General features: G+C 45.6%; 1 protein-coding gene across 1 annotated transcript in view; it reads right to left on the minus strand.

Moving 5' to 3' along the window:
• Positions 1 to 26,842, minus strand: part of IQGAP1 (IQ motif containing GTPase activating protein 1) — a 111,794-nt gene that overhangs the window by 50,238 nt on the left and 34,714 nt on the right. Inside the window, exons 6-16 of the mRNA XM_032233363.1 lie at positions 26,418 to 26,485; positions 26,077 to 26,190; positions 25,627 to 25,805; positions 22,601 to 22,691; positions 20,632 to 20,795; positions 20,178 to 20,262; positions 11,188 to 11,351; positions 7,174 to 7,334; positions 3,003 to 3,127; positions 1,246 to 1,409; positions 109 to 199 (exon numbers count right to left, since the gene is read on the minus strand). Coding sequence (XP_032089254.1) covers positions 109 to 199; positions 1,246 to 1,409; positions 3,003 to 3,127; positions 7,174 to 7,334; positions 11,188 to 11,351; positions 20,178 to 20,262; positions 20,632 to 20,795; positions 22,601 to 22,691; positions 25,627 to 25,805; positions 26,077 to 26,190; positions 26,418 to 26,485 — 1,406 coding nt within the window. The remainder of the gene's footprint in view (positions 1 to 108; positions 200 to 1,245; positions 1,410 to 3,002; positions 3,128 to 7,173; positions 7,335 to 11,187; positions 11,352 to 20,177; positions 20,263 to 20,631; positions 20,796 to 22,600; positions 22,692 to 25,626; positions 25,806 to 26,076; positions 26,191 to 26,417; positions 26,486 to 26,842) is intronic.

The raw sequence follows: 26,842 nt of genomic DNA on the forward strand, positions 1-26,842 counted from the left end.
CGCCCAACACTGCCGTTTTTCTGGAGTACAACAAGGGGAAGATTGAAAGACCACCTCAGCCAGCAGTGAAATTCAGCAAAGCTGCTGAAAGGGGGAAGCCAGACTTACATCTTTGGGCTTCGTCTGTATCTTGGTTGGACTGATGAACACCACTCTGAATTTCATCCAACCACAGGACGGCCGTTTCGTCCTGATATTCCTGAAAGAAAAAGAAAAGGTCAGTCCTGGCTGTCCCGTGAAGCCCAACACACCTGCTCTCCCTCAAGAGAGGCAGAAACAAACTTGTTCTTGCTCACAATCTGAGGTTTCAATTAAAACAACAAAAGCTCATGGCACCACAAACAACAGGGCTCAGATTCCAAGAGCCAGTCATGTGCCCAGCCTGCAGAACTGGGAAAGGGCAGAGAACTCCAGTAGCTGCAGAAAGGCTGTTGAGGGGGGGGGGGGGAGATATATAGAGGCTGACCCAAATCATGTAGATACCAACTACAGCCTATCCTCAAACACACACAGACAAACACATCCACTTGTCTCCCAATTTCTCCCCCAGAAAGATCAGAGGGAACTGCCCCATTTGGCTACCTCTCTCTTCCACAGGAGCATCATGCAGAGTGACGCATCTGTTTGCTTTGACTTCTCACCCATCCTTTTGGCACAATGTATAACTTGCCCTGGCCAACTCGCCACAGCTGTCTCACTGCGGCCAATTTGCCATGGAACAATTCCACGCAAGAAAGCTCAATGTAATGTGAATTCACTTCTGTTTCTTCAACGTTATTGCCATTTTTTGTGGAAATGGATAAAATGAAAATGACGTCAAAGAAGGTAATATTTAATGCAATGAGTTATCCCACATGGAATTGTCCCATGGTGAGTTGTCCTAGAGACCCTCCTTTTAGTCTTCTCAAGCACAGAGAAGGATTCCCCTGATGGTTGACTCCGATGCCAATTTTCTTTCTGGCAGACAACTTTTTCTTCCCCCAGCAATTTCCATCACTAAGCAATGCTGATACAATTTAGGACCACACTGCTTAGCAATGGGAATTCCTATTCCGATTGCCATAAGTCAAGCAATACATGTTCAGCAAAGAAACCTGCATAGGGATGTATGCATCAACAGATTAAATGTAAATTACAGTAGATTTAAATTGAATTAACTCAATAAAACAGCAGTAAAGCCTGACAAAGGACTTCCCAGTCAAAGGAAGAGGCCTTCAGAAGACACTGCTGTAATCATTCTCTCACCTGGGCTTTCTCCCTCTTTGCACGGAGCAGCACATCCTGATAATGTTGTGCTACTTTGGGGGTTACTCCTTCCAATTTTGCTGCAGGGGTCTGCAAGGCCTGCAAGGTCTTTCTGGCATCTCCTTCATCCAAAGCCTCATTTATGAGTCCAATAGCTAAAATCCCTGGAACAAATATAAGAGAAAGGCAGAATCCCAATGAGTTTATACAGGGGAAACAATGCAGCACCTGTTACAACCTTCCATTCCTTGCCCTCAAATGGTGTATCCACCATAAGGCTGTTTTATTAATCAAATATTTAAATCTTTCAGGTCACATTCTCCTTCTTCCTTAGGGAAAGGAAGACCATGAACACAGGCTTATCCCAAGGTTACTGATATTTAAGGATATAAGGGATTATGTACTGGCCCACCTAAAAGGCAAATCACTATGTTGTCTCTTCTAAAATACCTTCTAGAAATTTTCTGAAGACATTTTAGCTACAATTGTGCAAGAGAAGTCACAGGATGTGTGACTGAAGTCTGAGTTGAGGAATAGAACACAGAATCATAGGGCTGCAAGGAACTTCAGAGGTCTTCTAATCCAACCCCCACTCAAGCAGGAGCACTTATACAAATAGTTGTCTAGTCTACTTTTGAAAACCTGCAGGGATGAAGCAGCCACAATTCCAGAAGGCTAGCTGTTCCATTGATTGATTGTTTTTGCTATTAGAAAATTTCTTAGTTCTAGATTGGATCTCTCTTTGACAAATTTCCCCCTATTACTTCTTATCTTACTTTCTGATGCTTTGAAGAATAAGTCAATCCCCACTCCTCTGGGACTGCCCCTCAAATACTGGAAGAGAGTTATGTTCTCCCTAATCCTTATCTTTGATAGGCTAGATATTCATCATGTGTTTTAGCCTTCAGACCTTTTATCTTTTTTTTTTAAGTATTTTTATTTGATATTTTCCAAACATTAAAATCACAATTACACTTTTGCAGCTTTCTATTTTCGATATTTCTTTTTTCTGATTTCAGGTTTTCCATTTTCCATTCTATTATCTTATTCATATTCTTTGTTTTATCCTTTCTCATTTTTACTATATATATATATATATATATATGTGTGTGTGTGTGTGTGTGTGTGTGTGTGTGTGTGTGTGTGTGTGTGTGTGTGTGTGTGTGTTATTGACTCTTGTGACGAGCCGATTGACAGATGATGGAAGCAGTTAGCTTCCTCCCATAATTGGGGCTTACCAGGGGTTGTGACACTATATATATATATATATATATATGTATGTATGTATGTATGTATGTATGTATGTATGTATGTATGTATGTATATGTATATGTATACACACACACACACACACACACACACACACACACACACACACACACACACAATCTTTCCATCTTTGCATGCTTCAGAAACACTGAGAGATATATTCCTTCTTAAAAAGCAAAGTACTGTAACTGGGCATACAGTTACAGAATCTTAACTTCCAAACACCAATATCATAAAGCTGGATGAAAAACTATCTTGAGAAAAATGAGAAACAGATGCAGAGTCTACTTTCTATTCTGAATTGTGTCAGAAGGGTTCATCCCTAAAACTGAGGCTAATTCATTTAAAGCCACTCAAGAAGATCCTTGCTGGATTTTACAAGGGAACCAACCATCTTGGGAAGGTGCATTCAAGAATGATAAGGTAGGAAACTCAATGGAAGCCCAACTCTCCCCACCTTTTCCTAATTTGAGTGAATGGACACTTACTCTCATGTTCTTCATGTACCACAATATTCACATGGTCAATACATGACTGGATGTCATTCCATGTCAGGAACTCAGTTCCCGCACTTTGCATCTGAGCCTTTAGCTTGAACAATTCATCAATGTACCTGTTTAAGCCAAAATACAAGATGAGACTTCAAGAAGTACAACTGAAGATATGAAGACAATACGCTCAATCCCAAAATAAAAGGAAAAGGATGTTTACTTTCCTAGTCCAGGAGTAACAAATAGCTTTAAACCTCTTGCTGATAATACTCTTATGATCTCAATGTCAAGACTCAGTGGCAACCACCCAGACTCCAGGGGTGCAACTTCATAATATCATAATATCGTGCAATAGGAAAAGGACATGCCAGCCTTTGGACTGGCTCTCAGTAACAAGAAGAGCAAAAGTGCCCAAAGGTACTGCTGCTAGTGTGTTTCTATCTTCCCCCATGTTGTGTCAACCTTGCTGTCTTTTATTATCAGACAGCTTTTCCCCTTAAATCGCTTCCAACCAACTTGACATTCTTGACTGTCAGGCTTGCCATCATCACCCAGGCATCCTGCCATCAAAGGCTTGGGGGGGGGGCATGGGAGGGATGAACAAATGGGGAATAAGCCTTTGTCAGTATGTGATGGGAAATGACAGCTTAATGAAGAACAGAGATGCTCAGAACCAGTTTGTACCAGAGCTCAAGGCCCTGAACCCTGAGAAAGAATGAGGATTGTCACAAATAACTCAGTATTCTCAGAACACCTAGGGAAATAACAAGGGATCGGATTGAGGAAGGTCTTATATTAACCATCATCTGGCAAATGAACATTTCGGATGTCTGAATAGGGATGGGTGGTGAGAATAAGGTTCTTATGTGGAGGAACTGGAGCTGGGAAGACTCCCAGGAGAAGAGGAGGAAAAAAAGGATTGGTGAACCAACTGATCTCAGAGGGAAGCCAGAGGCCAATTATAGCCAGGGGTGCCAGTTAGAAATGACAGCTTAGGCAGCCATAGTTGGCTGAGGCACTGACTGGACAGATGCGTTGACAGAAGGTTGACCTTGGTGATTATTCCTCTCACGTCAAAATCTAAAGAGAGTTGCCAACACAAAGGCTGAAACATGGTGGAAAAAGGTGCGGCAGGGCAAGCTGGGATGTTTGGCTGGGACTGTAAACAGCAGTTGGGCTGCAGAGGGTTGGATTGCAGCCCTTTGGAGGCTCCCAGATTAGCCCCAACAACCCAAGGTAACCTTGGCCAGCCATGGAAGAACAATGCAGTAGTTAGAACTGAGTTCGTGCTTGGAAAATGTCAGTTGGTGTTACCTGAACTGCATGTCTAGAAGCTGGCATGTGAGGAGTCACATGTGGGTATTATCATGGCCCATTTGCCCGGAGACCGTTCGGTGCGCACCTGCACATGGGGGCCTGAGTGAGATTAGTTGTAGGTCAGTCAGGCCTGGGGGAGGGAGTTGTTTTTTGTTTTTCCTGTTACCTTCCTTCTCAGGCTCTTCTTGGACTGGACCATCGGTTAATCTGGGGAGTCACGAGGAGTAGTAGAGGGAGTGGCCTCAAAATTACCTCTGTCTCTGGGCAAATGGGCTGTGATAATACCCACATGTGACTCCTTCCACGCCTCGCTTCTGAGACATGGGAGGCACAAAGATGGAGCATTACTGAACATGAGGCCTTGGTGACAGTTACCCATGTCCTCATTCCCTCCCTTAATCAACTACTCCAATGTGCTCTACATGGGGCTGTCTTTGAAGACTACTCAGGAGTGGCAGTTAGTACAGAATACACCCCAGGAGGAAGATGGAAGTTATCAGCTGCTTTCCAATTCAAAGCATTACTATGGTAGTTTTATGCAATGTTTCCCCTTACTAGGACCATGATTCCTACAGTCTACAAGCGACTGTCAGCCTCTGTTTTGCTGCTTGCTTTTCGGCTGCCATTGAAACAGGGAGGGGGGGCATGGTATTTGGGTGCGGGAACTAATCTGTACTGGAGGACTGTTAATGTTAATTAGGAGTTGTTCTCACCATTCATTTGCGCATGTGGAAGGAGGGGAGTTTCCCGCCAAGGCCAACTGTCCGGCATACCAACCTGATTATACTTTTTGAAGATGTCTCCCACCTGACAGCTGTGGTGATATACGATTGGACTATGGACTGGGGTACCAAGGGGAGGGGAATGAATCATGTATTGATATTTATTTATTATTTATTTTATTAGACACATTTATATGCCGCCCAATCCCGAAGGACTCCAGGCGGCTTACAAAAATAAAGAGAAAAAACACATAACGAAACACATTACAAAAGAAACAGTTTAAAAAACAGCAACACCTCATACATTCATTCTAATCGGGGCTGGACCTCAACAGTGAGGTCAACAGCCCCAGGCCTGCCAGAACAGCCAAGTTTTTACAGCTTTCCTGAAGGCCATGAGAGGGGGTATGGTCCGGATCTCCGGGGGTAGCTGATTCCAGAGAGTAGGAGCAGCCACAGACAAGGCTCTCCTCCGAGGGCCCGCCAGCCGACACTGTCTGGCTGACGGCATCTGAAGGAGGCCCAATACGTGGGATCTTACTGGCCTCTGGGAGGTATGTGGCAGCAGGCGGTCTCGAAGGTATTCTGGCCCTAAGTCATGTAGGGCTTTAAAGGTGATAACCAACACCTTGAATTGTGTCCGGAGACCAATTGGTAGCCAGTGCAGCTCGCGGAGGACAGATGTAACGTAGGTGTACCTCAGTGCACTCAATATCACTCGGGCGGCCGCATTCTGAATTAACTGCAGTCTCCGAACGCTTTTCAAGGGTAGCCCCATGTAGAGCGCGTTGCAATAATCCAGCCTCGAGGTGACAAGGGCGTGAGTGACCGTTTGAAGTGCCTCCCGATCCAAATAGGGCTGCAATTCTAATGCTTTCATGCCCTTTTACTCAGATCCAGCTTTGCTTAGCTTCTTATTACTTATAATCAGTAAAAGTACTCTTAATTCTGCAAAATGGAGTTGAGTGGTTTCTTTCTTGGTTATTAAGTGAAGGAGCCATGACATTAAGCTGGATCTCATCTCGCACCCATCCCGGAGCTGCCACCTTCCGAGGGGGGTGCACCCAAAACCTGAAGGATGTCCCACCAAGGCAGTGATCAAGAAGAAGATATGGGAGCAGCTGCATGCCCTTCGGAGACGTAGCGGATGGCTGGCTTTGCACTTGGAGGAATGATCTATTCGACCCAAGTGGTCTTGGGGAGTGGGACGGAAAGAGGACCCTGAAGAACCTTTGACTGGGATTACTATGAGGAGACCCAGAAAACCAGCGGCTGACTGGCGGGATCCTGAGGAGAACCTTATGATGTCCCAAGCGATGAAACTTTTCGAAGGAGCATGGGAGAGACGCCGGGCCCATGAGAGTGAGATGGAGAGAGAAATTGAGACAGAGACAGAGGAAAGATACACCTTGGCTGACCCGAGAGAAACTGGAGGGGCCGAAGAGAGAGTTGAACAAGATGACCCAGCACCGACCCTGATCACAGTGGCTAGAAACATTCCAAGAGGGGGGCCCCACAGACGCCGGATGGCTAAGGTTCCCCCCTTAAGTGTAAAATACAGAGAACCAAAAGAGTTAGATTTCTTCCTTGTTCAAGCATGGAACTACATGCAAATGTATGGCGATGAACTGATTTCTGATGAAGCAAAGGTAAGAGTGGTAATGGCTTTGGAAAAAAAAGCGGTAGATTGGATGGTGGGTTTGCATAATGCTAATTCCCCGCTATTGAGAGACTTTAATGGGTTTATGGCCGCTTTGAGGAAACGTTTTGATGATCCCCTCACAGAGCGAAGAGCAAAAATTAAGTTTAAAACTCCTACCCAGGGGAAACAGCCAGTAGCTGATTATGTACAAGAATTTCGGGAGCTGTCAGCTTTTATGAGGGGATAGTCTGAAGAAGCATTGTTAGACCATTTCACTGATGGGTTAAACAAAGAGATTTACCAGCATTGTGTGAATTGGAGACCTCCCCGTAGATTGCAGCCCTGGTATGAAACGGCCAGGCTGAATTACCAAGAGGAATGTGAGAGCAAAAATCCCCCCCCCCCTGCAAAACCTTGGTTATTAAGTGAAGGAGCCGTGACAGCGACCCTCTCCGGGGTGATAATATGGTCACCCAGCAGAACTGACCTCTGGGAGTTTTCATCCTCAACATTGGTTAGGCCTATCACAGAACTGCTCAGCTGCTTCCAAACCATGCTCTTGTCCCCCGAGTCCAGGGCTCGGTTGATCAGGGCCACTGAGGAGAGCATTTCCACAGCTACCGACAGCTCTGGGTGTGTGAGTTTATCCTGAAAACAGAGAGGACATATGAGGGCCATCCTCGTTGCAGTTTAGTAAATAGAATTCTCTTTCACATTAGATCGGTTCAGCAACTCTTTTGTTAATTTTAGTTCCCTTTTTTATGAGAGAATAAATGAGGAGAAGAAACATTAAGTGGACAATCCTGACACATCTACAGCCCTTGAAGGCTGTGCTGCAGACCCCTCTTCCCTCCTTTCTCCTCCCAACTGGCTTCCTGCTAAGAAGTCCTTAGCCCCTCTGGCCTGGCAGGGGGCCTTCTCCGAACAGGGACTGGCAGCAGAATCTCAGAGATGTCTCTCCAGGAACAGCTACAGAATTCTCCCAGAGGACAGGCGGAATGGACACCTGCAATTACCAGAAAAGGAAGGCTAAAACTTCATTATTTGGGGGCTGGGGGGGCAAGCACACTGAATCTGAAGTAGGGTTCCCGGTTTCTGTCCCATTCTCCTGCTGCTCAGTGACCATCAGCTGTCCATAATGGCAGCTGTGCCTGGATTACAGTCAAGATCAATGTTCCCCCTAATTTTTTTTCAGTGTGTGCGGAAAAGTATAGTATTTGAGCAGCACATTTTCATGCCTGAGCACCTGATTTTTTTTCACAGATGTTTCACAGAGCAATTGATTTATAGGATCCGAATTGGAATGGAGAAAAATGGTTTTGTGCGTGAGTGTGTGTGTGTGTGTTTGAGTGAGCGAGGGATCCAGTAGGGGAACTGCGCCTATTTAGGAAAGAAGGTAAATTATTGCAAACATGATCAATCGAAGATAAGTATGGGGACAGGTTGGGCAGTAGAGAAAAAGTGATAAAAGAGTGGGAGAGAGGAAGAAAAAAAGAGGGAAGAGAGACAGAAAGAGACAGAGAAGGACAGAGAAAGTGACAGAAGAGTGGGAAAGAAGGAGAGAGAAAGAGAGACAAAGAGAAAGAGGGTGAAAGAGACAGAAAGAGACAAAGAGGAGAGAGAAGGGAGAAGGAGAAAATGACAGAAGAATGGAAAAGAGGAGAGAGAAAGAGAAGAGAGACAAGGAGAAAGATGATGAGAGAGACAGAGAGAAGAGAGGAAGAGGAAAGAGTAAGAGAGAACATCTCATTTCAACCCTGAGGTGCAAATATTCTCTTTGATTGGTAATTTTATTTGTCCATTTACTATCCAATACTCTCATTTCTCCTTAAATTCATCAAGAATTCCCTTCTTTTTATTGAATTTATCACAATACCATGAGAACAACTTTTTCAGCATAGCTTTACAGCTATTTAAAATATATAGTAATTTAGGTCAGGTTTTCAGAACATTAGTCTATTTATAAGTCACTAAGTGCAAAGAAACAGATTCAGAAAGTTGGCTTCCCTTTTTGTATTGCCTGCTTAATTTTCTACCTACATTTTTGATAACTGATATTCACGTTGACCCAAAAAGCCCATCATAGAAAGAAACGCTCCCTATGAACTTTGTTGGGTTTCCATGGAATTAAGTTTGATCTTTTTCTCAACCATAAAGTAGCATATTCTTTCTAAGGAGGATATAATCAAGATAGTCCATAATTGCCTATCAACCTAACAGTATGGCGATTGACAGTCTCTTTATATTTCAACTCTAACTCTTTCAGTCTTAAAGGTTTGGTGAGGAGAAATCCAAAAATTCTTTTAAAGAGGAAAAAAATGCTTGCACAATTGCACCCATTGAGATATGTATATATACACAACACACAGAGAAACAAACTTAACAAAGTGCTAAGTCTGCCCACCAACTAACTAACTCACTCTCTCACTCTCTCTCTTAAAGAGAGAGAGGGAGGGAGGGAGGGAGGGAGGGAGAGAGAGAGAGAGAGAGAGAGAGAGAGAGAGAGAGAGAGGGAGAGGGAGAGGGAGAGGGAGAATCCCTCCTTCCTTCAGCCCAACACTCTTGCTGGCATCCCGGATGGATGAGAGGGACTGCAGAGGGTCTCCTCGAGTCTAGGGCAGCGAGTCATTCAATGGGAAAGTTGCCTCTTGGAAGGAATGACCCGGATTGGTTCTCACTTCATCTCTCCTGCTTTGTCTCTCCTGCCTCTTTGCTTCTCCGTTCAGTCTTTGGGCGGCAGATCGAAAGCGGAAGCTCACGCTCTCCCTCACTCCCTCCCTCCCCTCCTCCTCCTCCCTCCCTTCCTCTCTCTCTCTCAAATGGCAAATCCGAGCAGCCGCTGCTGGGAGCCGGTCCCATGCCTTCTCCCAACCCCCACACTCCTTCTCTCAGCTACTTCCTGCTGTGATTGCTGTCTCCAGGCTGGCTCTCCCCTCCTATTATCGTGGAAAGCGTCTCACAAAAACCACTGGGCGGCAGTTGGAAACTGCTGCGCGGTGTTTTGTTGCCACGTGCGTGGCTGCTCACCCGCGCACCTTAGAGGAAACAGTGGTCAAGATATTGTAAGAGCAATGCTTGCCCATGCTTGCTCTGGGGAGTCTGCAGGCTTTGGGGCTTTGCAGCTTCCTTTTGTTCCCATCTCCAACAGTGGCAGTGAGGGTGAAAGAGGTGGGAGGAGGGCGAAGGCAAAACATTCAATTACTGGGAAGGGATGTTGAAGCCTCTCCCCCCACCCAGCGATTCTGACTCCATTGAGCAAAGGGGGAAGGTGTGTCTCAGGGGTGGGTTGCTGCTGGTGTTACTGCCAGTTCGTAACCTGCGTGCAACGTGCATGCGTGCACATTTCAATGTAAATTATTAAATGTGAATAAATAAACTTCCAAAATCCAAATTGTTCTGCCCACATGCAGAACAACAATGTCACTAAAATCCAAAATGGCGGCGGCCAAGCAGCAGCGAGGGAACCACTTTGGGGGCGTGGCAGGACTGGGTTGCTGCTGGTTCTGCAACCCAGGCCTGAATTCCACTACCAGTTCGGCCGAACCGGCAGCAACCCACCTCTGGTGTGTCTCCAGCAGGCCAACTACTGCTCCCTGGTTGACCACGTCTCAAAGTCCCAGGAAGAGACTTTTGCAGGAGTCCCTGGAAATACAGGCAGCCAACCACCGAGGCTTCTTTTTTCTATCTGCTTATTAAATGGCTAAAGTGTTGCTGCCAAAGTATCCTCAGCCTTAAGATGTCTCACCTTTCTGCAGGGAGGATTTCTCTGAACCTTCACCCCTTTCAGGAGCTTACCAGTAAAAGCTTTTGGCCCGAGGCAGGAAGTCCACTACCAAATGTAGCGATGGCTCCCCATCTGCCATCCCAACCTTCCTGCCTAATATGAGCTCCGGATTAAAAAAAACCTCAGAGATCATCTCTGCAGGCATCCCAGGTGGAGAGTGAACACCAGAGAAAGCCAAACCCTTGAACCCTCATTTTGGAAGAAAAAAGAAGAATCTTTGACTAATGCCAGTGACTAATCCTCATGTTTTAAAAACATTTCCCTCTAAAAATTGAGGGGAAAGCAATATTCTGAAAGAAATTCACAAGATAGGCTGCTGGGTGACACAAGGAGTAAAGAAACTGAGAAAATCTCAAGCATTTTGCAACAGGCCCATGTGTTGTGGACAAATAAATCTTCGAGGCAAACAAAGCCAAATGCAGGCTGGTTTTCCCAGAAACTTCTTCAATTAAAACTCCATCTATGAACCAACTCCAGAGAATGAGGGAGTCCGTTGGACAGATGACTAATGGAACAGTTTCTTTCCCAGGACTGTTGGGAACACCTATTTATTATTGCAACTTAGAACTGCATTCAGGTTGGCTTCTCATCATGTGGTCACACCAGATAAACTTGGATGAAAACATGCACCTCCTCTATCCAAAAATGTACAATGGTTGTTCTATGCATTTAAGGACAGTTGACGGGGGAACTTCAGAGCATGAGCCATTTACTTACATCTGGACTCTGTTGTTGCAGGGTGGCCAGTTCTTTCTGGTACAACTCAGCAGCAAAAGGATAAACTGGAGGCAGCTGGGCCTCGGGATTCATCAACTCCATAATGGTTTTCTCAGAAAGGCCATTACGGATGGCCACGTTGATCTGTTCCACTGCTGCCAGTTCTGATGGGACAAAAGAGAGAGACCCAGCCTCAGGAGCAGAAAATATCCCTGCCCTGGTTCACGCTGCTCCAGGCTTACACAACCCATACTCCTAGACAAGCAGGGAGCAGAGCATAAAGTAGCAGGATCCAACATTTCTATCCTGAAAACAATACCTCTATTTACAATTTATTTATTTATTGTAAATCTAAATTGCAAATAGATTTATTGCAAACAACTAGAAAGCCATGCTCATAAAGTTCTGGATCTAGCAGCAGCAGCAGCAGATACAGGTAGTCCTCAACTTATGACCATAATTGAGCCCAAACTTTCTGTAGCTGATTGAGACGTATGTTAAAGGAATTTTGCCCCATTTAACCACCTTTCTTGCCATATTTGTTGTGAAAAATGAATCACGGCAATTGTTAGGTTAGGAAGATGTTGTTAAGTGAATCAGGCTTCCCCCTTGCTTGTGCTTGTCAGAAGGTCATAAAAGGGGATCACATGACCCCAGGACACAGCAACCATCATAAATATGAGTCAGCTGTCAAACATCTGAATTTTCACACTTTGAAAGGAATCAGGTGGTAACAATTTGTTCTCCTCTCATTCTAGAGAAGCAGGAAAACAAGGATTTCAGTTGCAGGAACTCAGATTCCAATTGAATGCTAGAAAAGCTTTCCTCAAGATGGGTGGTTGTCATAACAACATGCTGAATTTATGAATTAAATCACTCCTGAAATAAATAGACATTGTCTTAACTTCTGATTGCTTAACTGTTGGCAAACAAAAATGGTTTAAATTAGTGGTCAACAATATTCACCTTTGATTTATCAAGGGGCGGAAATAAAGAAGAGTGTCATGAGGTCTTTCTCATGACACACACACAAATGTTGCACTTGAAACATAACATTAATTCAAAAGGCTGCTGCAAGTAAAAAAAAGTTGTGTTACTCAATTCCTGGCTGAAGGTAGTAGACATGCAGTCTTTCCTTTGGGGTTTATATATATATTTCCCCCCATAACAATAAGCCTGTGAGGGAGCTCGGGCTGAGAGTGGACTTGGCCAGTGTTTATCCCATGGAAATTACTAACTGAAGAGCTTAAGACTTTTATAGCCTTTCTCTGTTTTGAAGATTGAGCTATCTTCTTAAAAGGCTCAGCAGCTGCCTATGTGTAGGTAGCCTGTGTCAGGAAACAGACATCACAAACCCAACCAACAACTTCTTAGAAGGATCAGGTATTTATTCACCTGTGGAATTTTCATCTCCTAATGAATTTGCGGTCTGCTATATCTTGAATCGGTATATAGCAAAAGCTCCATAGACTCAATGCAATTAGATAAATTGTTTTATTTCTGACAAAAAAGTCTTAACTATTGGAAGGGTCTTAGGCAGAATCCAGGACTCGAGCTCTCTCTAAATGTCAGCCTCAGATTTAAATTCCAGAGATCTACGTCTTGTTCTTTCAAACTAAGAAACATTTAGCTGGTGTCTTCCTGGCCTTGGAAGATGGAAACAATTCTGTCAGCCTGAGAATTGTTAGCTTCCAGCTTATCAGACTGATTTATGTGACCATCTGTCACAAATACATAAGTGTCTATGAACGTTCTCAATGATCCAGGTCATGGTTGCCCGACAGGATCTTTTCAGAAGCTTCTTCAGCTCGGCTGAATGGTGGGGAATGGAAGGACACTGTAAGTTCCTCAGCAGACAATCTGGCTGTTACACTCTGAAAGAGTGGAGCTGTAAGATTGACCTTCAGAGTGCTAACTACCAGATGGTTGCAGAGAGTATAAATCCTTCCATTCCCCATCATTCAGTGAGAACTGAAGAAGCTTTTTGAATGAGAAGTGAAATGTTTTCAAAGAAAAAACCAAGGAAGTCCAGTTGCCTTTTGAAAGAAAGCACCTATGGTATATGATATAAGGTGCAGCCCAGTGGAATCCTTTCCTCTTCAGGTCCTCTTGTGTTGATTAGAAAAATGGATGAGTGTACCAATCAAGCTCCCAGAGGCTGGAGCTTCATTCCAACATCTGCAAAGTCCACGGTGATTCAGTTGTAGCCATTGATCGCTGTGCTATTTCTATAGGTAGGGCAGCATAATTGTCACTGGAGTTGGTCAGTTTCGAATGAAGCGACCGTTGACTTACCTGAACGGTCCTTCTATCTGCGCTGTGAGGGGAATCCAAGCATGGGTTAACTTTGTCCATTAGCCTAGAGACTGAGTTACGTAATTGTTGACCACGCCTCCTCTGACTGGATGGGTCAGTTTTGTACAAAGGTCAGCCAATAGAAGATGTGTAACAATGTCACTGATAGCCGTAGCCAATGAGAGGTATCAATAAGTCATGTCCAGAGAAAATCAAGTCATTGAGTCAGAATAAGTCAAGTCAACGAGTCAGAATCATTGAGAATGCCCGGACCAGCTGAAACTGCGGGCGGGCTTGGATTCCCCTCGCAGCGCACATAGAATGACCGTTCAGGTAAGTCAACGGTCGTTCTCCTGTGCACTGCTTGGGGAATCCAAGTATGGGACATGCCAAAGCAATTAAGTTCCAGGGCGGGAGCTAGGGAGATCATGACCCTCCGGAGAAGAGAGCACCCTCTGCAACACTCGCTGCCCAAAGGAGGCCTCAGCTGAGGCATACATGTCAACCTTGTAATGTCTAATAAAGGGTGATGGCGACGACCAGGTGGCCGCTCTGCAAATCTCCTCCACTGAGGCTTGCGTAGCCCAGGCTGCTGTGGTGGCCGCACTCCTGGTAGAATGAGGAGTGATGCTCCTAGGGACCGATCGGAAAGGGCAGTCATAAGCAAGAGCAATGCATGCCTTAAGCCATCGGCCAATGGTGTGGGAAGACACTTTCTGTCCCATGGATGATGACTGGAAGGATACAAAAAGTGCCTCCGACCTTCTGAATGACGCAGTGCGCTTCACATAGCGCCGAAGAGTCCTGCGCACATCCAGGTGATGCCACTGGCGTTCCTGCGGATGGGAAGGGCGGGGGCAGAAATCTGGGAGGATGAGCTCCTGAGCCCTGTGGAACAAGGTGTTGATCTTTGGAAGGAAGGCCAGGTCCAAGCGAAGGACGACTCTGTTGGGATGAAATATGCAGAGGTCCACGCAAACTGAAAGCACCGCCAGCTCAGACACCCTCCTGGCCGATGTGACACCTACCAAAAACACTGTCTTAAGCGTTAGTAACTGTGTCTGATGGATTGAATGGGCTCAAATGGAGAAGTTGTGAGAGCCCTGAGGACCAGAGTCGTCCCAAGTAGGGTAACGGTGCACGGTCTGAGGTTAGCTGCACCCTTTAGAAAAGATTTGACCCGTGAGTGTTGAGACAATGGACGGCCATGGCCGCCCCCAATCACCGTGGACAAGGCCGCGACCTGCCGGCGAAGTGTGTTGGATGCTAAGCCCTTGTCAAGTCCCGTCTGCAAAAAGTCCAATACTTGGGGCACCGAGGCCTTGATAGGGTCAGTACCGGTGTGGCGGCACCACCTGCAGAAGGCCTGCCAGGTGGCCTCGTATATACGAGTCGTGGAAGGATGACGGGCCGCTTGAATAGTTTCAATTACCTTACTTGAGTAGTGCAGTCCGGTTAGAATAGCCCGCTCACGTGCCACACGGCAACTGCAGCAGCTGGGGATTCGGGTGGATGAGAGCTCCCTGGGTGAGCTGGATCTGGTTGTCCGGGATCCTCCATGGGCATGAGACCGAGAGATGCACGAGGTCTCTGTACCAGGGGCGCCGGGACCACATTGGGGCAACCAATAGGACTTCCGCCTGCTCCGTCAGTATCTTTTGAATGACCAGCGGGAGGATCGGGAGAGGTGGGAAGACGTAAAGAAGGCCGCCGGCCATGGACTGCAGAGGGCATCCACGCCCTCCGCCCCGGGCGTCTGGTACCTGGTGTAGAATCGTGGTAGTTGCGAGTTGTGAGGCTGTGCAAACAGGTCCACCTCGGGTTGGCCGAACCAGCGAGAGAGCTCCTGGAAGAGGGCGGGGTGGAAACGCCACTCTGCTTGGTCCACGGTGGCCGTGCTCAGCCAGTCTGCCTGTGTGTTGGAAACGCCCAAGATGTGCTCTGCCCGAATCGACAACAGTCTGCTCTCTGCCCAGTGATGTAGTTTCTCCGCCTCCAACATCAGGAGCCTGGAGTGGGTGCCCCCTTGGCGGTTGACATGGGCTTTGCAGGCCACATTGTCGGTCAGGACCATTATGTGTTTGTTTGATACAACGTCCCGGAATTATTGAAGGGCTAGACGGATGGCTCGGAACTCCAGCCAATTGATGCTGTTTCTCAGCTCTTGATCCGACCAGCAGCCCTGTGTGACTCAGTCCAGGGCATGGGCCCCCCACCCAAAGAGGCTGGCATCTGTTGTAATTTGCATGCGGTCCTGTTCCTTGAATGGACTCCCCTTGAGAAGTTTGGAGGATGTCCACCACCAGAGGGACCTGAGTGGTTTGGGCGGGAGCCGAACCTTGATCTGAGAGTGGCTGGTGTGGGCCCTCTGGAAGGGAAGCAAGAACCATTGAAGTGGGCGAGCATGGAACTGGGCCCAAGGGACAATGTCTATACAGGAAATCATTTTCCCGAGCAGTTGGGAGAGTGTTGCCAGTGGGAAGAGTCTCTGAGATAATACTTGACTCACCAGGTGCTGGATGCTCTGTCGTCTTTCCTGAGACAGGGACACCTCGCATGTCATGGAATTGATGATGGTCCCCAGGTGGAGCAATGACATGGTCGGCTGCAGGTGGTTCTTGGGAAGGTTCAGAACGAATCTGTGTTTCTGTAAATGTGTCTATTGTAAAATGCAGATCCTGGAGGGCCTGGTTCCGTGATGGGGACAAGATCAATATGTCGTCTAGGTAACAATTCACCCGTATGGGAACTGAGCGAAGCGATGCCGCTATGACCGCCAGGAGCTTGGTAAATGTTCGAGGGACAGATGACAGGCCGAAGGGCAAGGCCCGGTACTGGAAATGGCATCCAGCAAAATGAAAGCGTAGAAACCTCCGGTGTGCTGGATGGATGGACACGTGGAGGTACGCCTCCTTGATGTCGACTGATGTCATCATGTCGTCCTGGTGGATGGATGCCAAGATGCTTTTGAAGATTGCATCTTGAACCTTTGATACTTGATGTACAGATTGAGCCTTTTCAAATCTAGGATGGCCCGCCATCCCCCTGAGCTCTTGAACACTAGAAATAAGATGTAATAAAAGCCTAGCCCTTCCTGTCCCTTTGGAACCTGCTCTATGGCGTTGATGAAAAGAAGGTGTTGTATTTCGGTGTCCATTAGACGCCTTTTCACCTGACACCTGGGTACAGGACACTTGATGAACCGCCTCGGAGGGATGGAGAGAAATTCTAGAGTGAGGCCCAGCCTCACGATCTGAAGGGCCCAGGCGTCAGGATGGGATCAAAGCTGGTGAGGCTAGGGTGGCAACAGGTGGATCCACTATAGGAAATTGCAGAATACCCTCTAATTCTGGAGTGGAAGTGTACAATTTCTTATCCCCATTGCTAGGTGGGGTAACCGCAGTCGGCTGAGCCCACTGCTTTTGAACAAGGTCAAGAAAAAGTTTGGGGGAGGTAATAACCTCCTGCTCTGAAACCTGTTCAGCAAAAAGGCACTCAGTTGCATCCAACCCAACTGTTGTGCTAGCCTGAGTGGCTGCCCCACCCATGTTAGTGGTGGTCTTCGCCTTATAAAATAAAGACTTAAACAGTGTGGGGCGAAATAATCCAGAAGAATTAGGCTGGTCCTGAGCCAACCCTTCATCATCAGAGAAATCCATGTCTACTACCTCACCTTCCTCCACTAAGGCCGAATCCTCACTATAGACTGAGGGGAGAGGTGAAGGTGGGTCTGTCTGAGGATCTGGCAAATCCACCTGCATGGCCTGGGGATTAGGACAATTCTGGGGACCAGTGGTCCTGGGAGCCTGGGCTCTGTGATGCAACTCTGCATCCACGCCCCTGGAAATAGCTGCAGAGATCATCTGGTAGAGATCTGGGGGAAGGCCCAGATCTTGGCCTTCCACGGGCCTGAGGCCTGCAGCAGTAGGAGTAAATGTAGCAGAGGGCCCTGCACGTGTGATTGTGTGGGCCGAGGCTACGCTCGCTTCTGACAGAACCGGGGAGGGGGGGGTTGGGGCCCCAATACCCCCTCCTCAGAAGTAGATGCCTGGGGCAATGGAATATCAGGGGACCAACCTTGGTGCTCTGTAGGGCGCACGCGAGAAATCCGTTGCGGGATTAGCACCAGAGGTGAAATTCCAGCCCCCCCCCCCGGGGGCCTTAGCCCCTTTCTTGGATTTATCTTTCGCTTATGGGCCCTATCCGGAGCTGCCTGAACAAAGGGCTAGGGATCGGTTACAGGCTCCACAGTACCTCCAGAGACGGACTGATCAGCCATTATGAGTGAAACGATTTGAAAGGGCTCAATCTTACTGCCTCAAAGGTGTTTAAAGCACCAATGAAATCGCACCACCTCGAAAAAACACCCCGTGGAGCGAGAAGAGCTGCGCTGGACCGACCTCCTCACTAAGCTAGCCAAGCCAAACGTGAGGGAAATAGGAGGAGCCATTGACGCAGCGTCCTTACTTGGGCGCGAAAATGCTCAACACACCCCTTCCGGTTGCTCCTGGGCGCGCGCGAAGAAACGGCCCAAAATGGTGACCACAATTATGGCATGCCAAGCTACTGACGGCACTGCCCCAGAGCTCTCTGGCACCGCGAGTGCCTTGGTGGGAATCAGCGGCGCCTCTGGCGGGCGAGCAGTAAGCAATTAAATCACCAGGAGATAGACCGCACCGCGCAGGGTGGGTCGCTCCTAAGGCAAAGCGGCACGGGGCGGTAAATCGGCCCAAGGAGCGCACAGTCAGAAGCAGGAAGGGGAGGGAACGGCAAACCGATCCCAAACTAATCACCGCAGCTGCTACTCTTAGTGCGCAATGGTGCCGGAGGACATCGTAGCCCCCGAATCCCGAAGAATATCACCAACGGCGAAAGGGGTCTGGGCTAACAGCAAACTGCTGCCTCTCCCTTCTGCCTCGTAATAACGTGTCCAATCCGTTGCTAACGATCGATGAAACCAGAAAATAGATGAGAATTTTGTCAATTAGTCTGGAGAAAATTGATATACGTCTCTTCAGGCTGGACTGAGTTAAAAAACTGACCCATCCAGTCAGAGGAGGCATGGTCAACAATTACGTAACTCAGTCTCTAGGCTAATGGACAAAGTTAACCCATGCTTGGATTCCCCAAGCAGCGCATAGGAGAATGAGTTATTTCCCTTTTGGCAAATAACTCACCACAAGGTAACAAGTATAGTTGGCATGCATGTTTGAATTCTTTGCAGCAGAATCACCAAGTCATATGCAAGTGTCCCTTGCCTTCTTTTAAGGAACACTTGCATCCTGCCTGTCTTGGTCCTGTTTTCTGTTCTGCAGTATCCCTCGAATACTTGGAGCCCACCTCATCTGCAAGGCCTTGAAAGCTATATCTGAACTCCACCACTAGAGATTATCTTCTCCATCTCTTGCTTCTGGTGATTAGTCTCATCCGCTGGGCTTGCTCTTCTTTCTGATGTTTTTTTCCTTCTCTTACATAATGCTACTTACAGCATTAAGTGTGGCAGGCCTAAAGGTCCAATGCAAAAGATGGCTTCCAGGCTGACAATAAACTGACTCTGAACTCTGAATGCTCTTTCTCATCAGGCCATGAAGAAAAGCCTTTTGATGCTCTAAATTTACAATGTTTTCTTCAAGGACTGCTTTGGACATGTTGCAAATATTTAACATATTGTTTTCCAGTAGTAAGATAAACATGGACTGCAGGTCTCAATTGCAGATTCCTATTTGATCATCTTCATTTTTGTTTCTATAGGTTCCACCAATGGAAGCACTTTTCATTTCTTCTTGTTCTTTTCTCTGGCTAGCATTTATAAATGTGACCTGCATCTCACTGAACTATCCAGGGAAATAATTCACCTCCTCCCTGCAAGCGCCTTAGTCCAGAACAGGCATGGACCTGGAAACAGTGGATTCATACCTAGTTTTGCAACCCTGTAGCATGAAATGGGTCAAAATAGCCCATCTTCTCTCAGATTGTCTGCAGTTGAGAAGCCACCACCTTCAATTGCTTTATCCAGCTCTGCACAGCTGAAGAATGGTCGATATTTGCCCACTTGGGGGGGATGCAACAGAAAGCTTTAAAGGTGGTTTGTGCCTCAGGCAAAATCCAAGAAAAATATCACAATAAAAAAGCACAATATCCAAGAAAAAAAAACCTCAACTCCATGTTAATAGAGATAAAGTATTTTTACTAGATATTAAGTGAAAGCAAGATCTGAGTCAGAAAGGCAGGAACATATCAAACGTTTACCCAGCACCCTCCCCCAATTCCTCAACCCAGTGTCCAATCTGCAACTCCCTAAGGTGTCACGTGGGGTGCATCTTCAAACAGCCTCATCAAGTTGGTATGCGAAACAGTTGGCCTTGACCAAATCCAAACATCAGCCACCAGCATGCACAGAAGATGGTGAGAACAAGACTCCTCCAGTACAATATTATTCCCTTCCCCAATACCATGCCCCCCATGCCCTTAAAATTATTTTATGGGAATCAGAATTCCTTCCAACACCACTACTCACCTGATTTCCCAATATTTTGAAGGGGAAAATGTAAGCAGGCTCTAAATTAGCCCTAACATACTTGGAAAATAACTCCTCCCTGTCCAGGCGAATGACAAAAGCGGCCCAGCTCCTTCTGGGCCCAAATGAATCTCCCTTGTTCTATCCCTTAATGTTGAGTTAGGCCTAAAGGACTTACTCTGCTGGTACTGCTGTGCTGCAGCGTTGGCCTGATTGATGCCAGCCTGCAACTCCTCCTTTTGCAGAGCTCCATCTCTGCCATCCTGAAAAAGAAAAATTTCTTGACTGACTTTATCAGATTAAGGGGGCTCTGCCTAAAATGCCTCTAAATCAGAACAAAATGAGAAGCTGTGAACAAAGAGAGAAACAGCATCTTCAGCCCTTCAGTATTTCGTAACTACTCCTGTTTCCTTTTCTCCCATAAGAAAAGAAATCTGCTTAAGAGGAAGCAGGGACTTTTTCTGGTGCTATCAGTGCAGAGGCATCTCAGAAAAAAATAATTATAGTGCCCTATTGCGGGCACCACTGCAGTCAACCCACTGCCAGTACTGATCAGGCACACAGCCCAGTCTGCATGCCAACATTGCGAACTTTCCCACAGCAGCAGCCCAAGGACAGCGGAGAGCTCCTACCTTTTGCTTTTCTTGTTTCTCATGAAGAAGCTGCTTGAAGTACCAATCGCTGTTTTCGGGATGCAGCGCACGGAGGCCCAGGGCAGCTGAGGACAAAACTCTATACAAGGCAGTTGCATCTCCCTGGTCCAGAGCCAGATCAATCTTAGCTAAGGCTGAACGTGCTGGAGAAAAAGAAAAGGAAATCTACATGGAAGCCAGTCAGGTTTCCGCCTTCATCAAAATGTCCTCCACCAAGAAATCTGAAGATTATTGATAAGTCGCAACTGCCAATATTGAGAGACGTAGCCTGCCTGGAGCAAACAGGGTTGAGATCTAGGCATCCGGCCAATTCTACTGCTAAAGTATTTGTAGAAGATGGTTTTAACATACACAATACGTGAAAGCAACATTGAACAGAAAATTGCCTCCACAATGTTGCATCTTGGAAAAACCACCTAGATTTAATCAGCCCTGCCTGTGTGATAGTTTCGAACTAGAACTTTGCCTAATTTATGGTGATTAGCTATGGTTATTTCAATCTTTAAAGATGATGATCCCGGTTTAGTTGAAAATTACAGGTCCATGACTTTATGTTGCATTACATGCAAAGGCATGGAATTCATTATAAACCAATTGATTATTCGCCATATGGAAGAAAATATCTTATTATCCAGCAAACAGTTTGGTTTCAGGAAAAAAATTGTTGTGCAATTTACAACTTTTGCATTGTAAAAATATTTGGACTACAGGCCTTGAACAAGACAAACCCGTAGATGTAATTTATATAGTTTTCTGATTTAGTAGTACATGATAAACTGCTATAATTCTTATGTTATTTCTGGATGTTTACACAAGTGGATCCCTGGTTTTTTTGTCTAACAGGCTGCAGAAAGTTAAAATAAGGCCAGGGTCTGATCTGGGGTCACCTAGTGGGCAGGACAGCATCTAAGGACCTCCCCTTTTCCAGATTTATATACTGACTTATGTAATAACTTAAAAGCTCTTGTGTCTCTTCGCTGATGATTTAAAATTATTTAACACTACTGAAAATTCACTTGTTTTGCAAAATGACATCGACCACATTTTTAAATGGTCTTCAAACTGGCAACTTCAAATTTTGGTTAAGAAATGTTCGGTTTTACATATAAGGAAAACAAAACCGGAATGTAAAGCATAAGCTAGGTGGTACTGACCTCATTTTATTAAGAACCTGGGTGTACTAATCTCTAATGATTTATCTTCTAAAATTCATTATAACAGCATTGCTAAAAAAGCACTAAAAATTGCGAATTTCTTTCTATGAAGTTTTTTTTCTGGAAATACTGTATTGCTCACAAAACTTACATTAGGCCAATCCTAGCATATAATCAACTACTTGGAATCCTTAGTACATATCGAACATTAATACAATCAAGTGTGTTTAGAAGTACTTCACAAGAACTTTTTTGGGGATTTCCCATCTCCCCAAGTTTGGAAAGACAAACTACTGATTTTCCATATCCATCTTGCCTAAAAAGAACAGAAGGCATAAGTTTTTCACCACTTTTTGTTTATTACATAAATAAAGTTGCTTGACTCCAAAAGGATCCTGGGTAGCTTATAGTATCTTAAAAAAATGAAACCCAAGTGCCTGGATGAAAGCACGCAGATTCCAAAAAGTAATAACAGCTCCAGAGGGGTTCCAGAAGGGCTCCAGAGAACCACTAGCTCCAGGCTCAGGAACCGAGGCAGACCTTAAGGGACTTCTGGGATGCTTGAAAAGCAGGAGCTGCATGAGTCTGCAGTCTGGAAGCATTTAACTATCCGATATCTCCCAGCTGTGCTGCTTACTTCCAGCTAAATTTCTAATTTCAACTTTAGAAGAGGAAGAAAATTATGAATAGAGCATTTCAGTGAAGTAGGGCTGGGAATATGGAATAATTTGCTGCTCCTTGGGGGTGCTTTCACACAAGAAGGCAGCAAAAGAAATACTAGAATAAATTCTTACTATTAACTTGATTGACGTTGCCCTGAATCTCTGCTTGAGTGAGTAGCTCTTCATACACATCTCGCTCTCTTCCTGCATCCTCTGAGGCAACCTAGAAGCAAACCGGCACCATTTAGGAACTCAGAGATATCCTCAAGCTGACAGCCTTCCACCAGAACATTGATGATGCTGATGGTCCCTTCACTGGATCCTCACAGAGACAGAACTTGTAAAGGCCTTGAGGCTACACAGAGATCCAGCAGTACCTTCTTCTAATAAATAACGGCACGTAATAAAATATCACTAAAGGTAATTAAATTTGCAAACAAGTTATAAACTGCCAAAAGTTTTTGAAGGAACAAATGAGAAGTGATTAAAATATGACGTCAACCAGAGACCAATTTATAAGCCCAAATTTCTTTCTTTTTTTTTTCTTCAAAAGGTTTTTATTTTCCATATTTTCATTTTCATCCACTCACATATATACTGTGCATAGCCGGAGCCATACAACATTAAACAATAATCGCAGCAATTCCTCTTGTCAACAATAGCCCAAAAAATAGAAATCCAATATACATCTTCCACTCTCCGTACACCTCTTTCTTCTACCCCCCAACTTACTATCTTCCCTCCATCATCCCCCTCTACCCTACTTCCCCTCCCCCTCTACCACTCCTCTCTCCCTATCCACTCCCTCCCTTCCTTCTCACCCTCCCTCCCATCCTCTCTCCCGATCCACTCCCTCCCTTCCTTCTCACCCTCCCTCCCATCCTCTCTCCTGCCCTCTCTACCCATCTTTCTTCTATCCCACTCCTCCTCCCCTTGGTGTATGTCCACTATATGTCAATGTACTTAACTTATCCTATTTTTACAGAGAAATTAAAGAAAAGCAGTATACATGTGAAGTCGCATTACATTGAAATCTAACCCAACCTAGTATATATCCCTCCCTCCCCCCACCCTCCCCCCCAACACCCCACCTCCCTCCCCCCCCCGACTTCCCAGAGCCCGTACACGGTATAGATTTTTAACAAACACAGTCTAAAATATATTGAGAAAAAAGAAATAAAAAAGAAAGGGGTTAATAATATCTCTACACTGATCTTAGCTTCTTCTTGCTACACTAACTTTAAACAGTTTAAATCATTCCTGATCTTAAGCATAGGCTATCTGGAATTTCTTAGTCCCATATTTGTTTTGTATATAATCAATCCATTTTTTCCAGTCTCGTTTATATCTCTCATTTGAATGATCTTTAAGATATGCCGATATTTTAGCCATCTCGGGTAAATTTGTAACTTTCAATGTCCATTCTTGAGTTGTAGGCAAGTCTTCCTTCTTCCAGTATTGCGCCACCAACAGTCTTGCTGCCGTTATTAGGTGCAGAATCAAGTTAGTCTCTACCACTGTAAGTACTTATACCTAGTAAAAATAACTGAGGAGTAAACTTTATCCTTCTTTTAAAGATATTTTGCATAATCCACTATATTTTTATCCAAAATGCCTTAACCTTTTGGCAGGACCACCATATATGAAAATATGTAGCATCGAGAGAACCACATCTCCAACATTTAGGCTGTAAATTCGGATACATAGAAGCCAGCTTTTTGGGATCTAAATGCCATCTATAGAACATCTTATAAAAATTTTCTCTCAGGTTTTGAGCTTGTGTAAATTTCACATTTCTTACCCAGATTCTTTCCCATGTATCCAACATTATTGGTTCTTCAATATTTTGAGCCCACTTTATCATACAATCTTTAACTAATTCTGTTTCCGAATCCATCTGTATTAATACATTATATATTCTCTTTATATGCATTAAGCTTTGATCTCTTTATTTGTTTAAACAGATTATCCTCAACTTGGATAAAACCAATTTTTTGATCTATTTTCCACCTAGCCTGTAATTGCCCATACTGGAACCATGTTTGAACTACCTTCTCCTCTTTTAATACCTCTGAAGATTTTAGAGGACCCCGCTTCCCAAAATGAGAAGCTGTCTGTAGGTAATTCTATCCTGTTTTTGTGCTATATTCATATTTTCAACTGCGTGTTTAGGAATTGCCCACATGGGTATCTTGTCATTTAATTTATATTGGTATTTTTTCCAGACCCGCAGTAAAGCATTTCTTAAAATATGACTTTTAAAATTCTTATCCAATTTTTTGTTGAATAACAGATAAGCATGCCAACCGTATACCAGATTGTGTCCCTCAATATTCAATATTCTATCATTAGTTAAATGAGTCCAGTCACTAATTACAGATAACGCCACTGCATCATAATATAGTTTTAGGTTAGGTAATTTCAGGCCTCCTCTCTCGCGTACATCTTGCATGATATCCAAGCCCAAATTTCAATAGCTCTCTTCTGCCAGCATGAGTTGGACAGGCCGATCCACTGAGGAAAAACAGCTCCTCGGATATCCTGGACCCACAGAGGACTTTAAAGGGAATGACCAACATCTTGAATTGGATCTGGAAGCAGATCGGCAGCCAGCACAGCTCACATTACATGCCACTCAAGCAGCTTCCAAAACGGTCTGCCCTATTGCATTCTGAACCAATTGTAGCTTCCGAATATTCTTCAAGGGTCGCCCCACATAGAGTGTGTTGCAACAATCCAAATGGCAGATGACCAGGCCATGAGTGACTGAGTGCAGGGCCTCATGTTACAGAAAGGGGCGCAATTGGCACATAACACAAAGCTGTGCAAAGCTCTCCAAGCCACAACTGCCACCTGCTATTTGAGCAGCGTCACAAGCCTAAGAGAACCCTCAAGTTGCACAGCAGGCCTGTCAGGGGCAGGGTCACCCCATACAGAACTAAGGGTGAGAAACCTCTGGCTCCTGAGATTCCACCTCCCCACTTTGTCTTAGGGTTCAGATGAAGCCTGGGTGTCCCCCATCCAGTTCCCTACTGCCTCCAGGCACCGCAAAACAGCAATGTAGGCTCCCATGGCTACATGAGTCATTACACCTTGGGACAACACCCAAAGATCAGTGGGCTGAATCCACAACAATTCCACCCTTGAGAGAATTTTACCTTCTTCCGTGCATTTTCTGTCTTGTCCTGCTTGGCTTGATAGAGGGTGCTCTGATAGACGAGGACCAGGCTCTCATCGAGATTCACCAGCATGGCGTTGGGGTTCTTCATTGCCGAAAAGGTTTCAGAGGGAATCTGACGGTCAATAGCTTCATTAATGGCGATCACGGCTGCGTGCACTGCAGGTGAGACAAGGCGAGAAAGGTTTGGCTCCATTGCCACAAGCAGCAGCACAGCCTTCCTTCTGGGCAAGGAAGGAGCCTGGGAAGAGCTCCATTCCCAGAAGCCGGACTCCCGCCCCACGCAGAGGTCTGGCCAGAAGGGCAAGTCTGCATTTCTTTGGGCCAAATATTCTGCAATTCTGTTGAGGAATACATAGCGTGTCTGTAACTCAGTCTCTAATTCGGAAATGCCTCTAATGAGAACAAAGGGAACCTGATTTCCACTTACATGCTGCTTCATCCAGAGACAGCTCATTAGCTAGAATCCCGCCAATCTTGCCAAAGGCAGGCATCTGAATGCCATACTTCTCCAATTCGCTCCTCATGTTGCTGATTTCTTCCTCTGAAACAGAAGGGAAAGAGACATCTTGGGACTGGCAGCCCACAGGTGCAGGAAGGCAGAAACAGAGAGATGCTGGGAGCTCCTTCTGCAAGGCCAATCCTCCTGCTCTTGAGGCCTGGCCAACAGCCAGGGCATCCCTGCAAAGAGCTGGGCAAAGGCGGGGAGAAGGTCCAAGAGCTGCACCCCCACTCTTGGGCAGAGCAGCAGAAAGGAAAGGCTTCTCTTACCTGTGAAGTCCACTTTGCCATACAGATCCTGAATCTGTGGAGCTAATCCCAACTTGAATAGGTACAGGCTGAAAAAAAAAAAGGAAAATCAAGCACACCAGAAGCTCCAGCCCCATTCCACAACACAAGCTCAGATTCATCCATTATGTACTCACGTTCACATTCTCTCTCTCACGCACACACAATTATTCTTGCAAGAAGAACAGAGTATTATTTTTCTTCAAAACAAAGACTCCTTGGTCATTGGTCCAAATAACCAATGCTATTTGCTGCATTTGGTGTTTGCTGAATTTGCACAGCTATTCTCAGTGGCTGCAACCGATGGAGAGAAAGGGCCTCAGCCCAGAGACCCTGACCCTGGGAAAGTCAGCTGAGGACAAGTTCTGGGGAGTTGATGCCCATGTGTAGGGGGCCTCCTTGGCCAT

Source organism: Thamnophis elegans, chromosome 16, assembly GCF_009769535.1.
Source record: "Thamnophis elegans isolate rThaEle1 chromosome 16, rThaEle1.pri, whole genome shotgun sequence".
Classification (NCBI taxonomy): domain Eukaryota; kingdom Metazoa; phylum Chordata; class Lepidosauria; order Squamata; family Colubridae; genus Thamnophis; species Thamnophis elegans.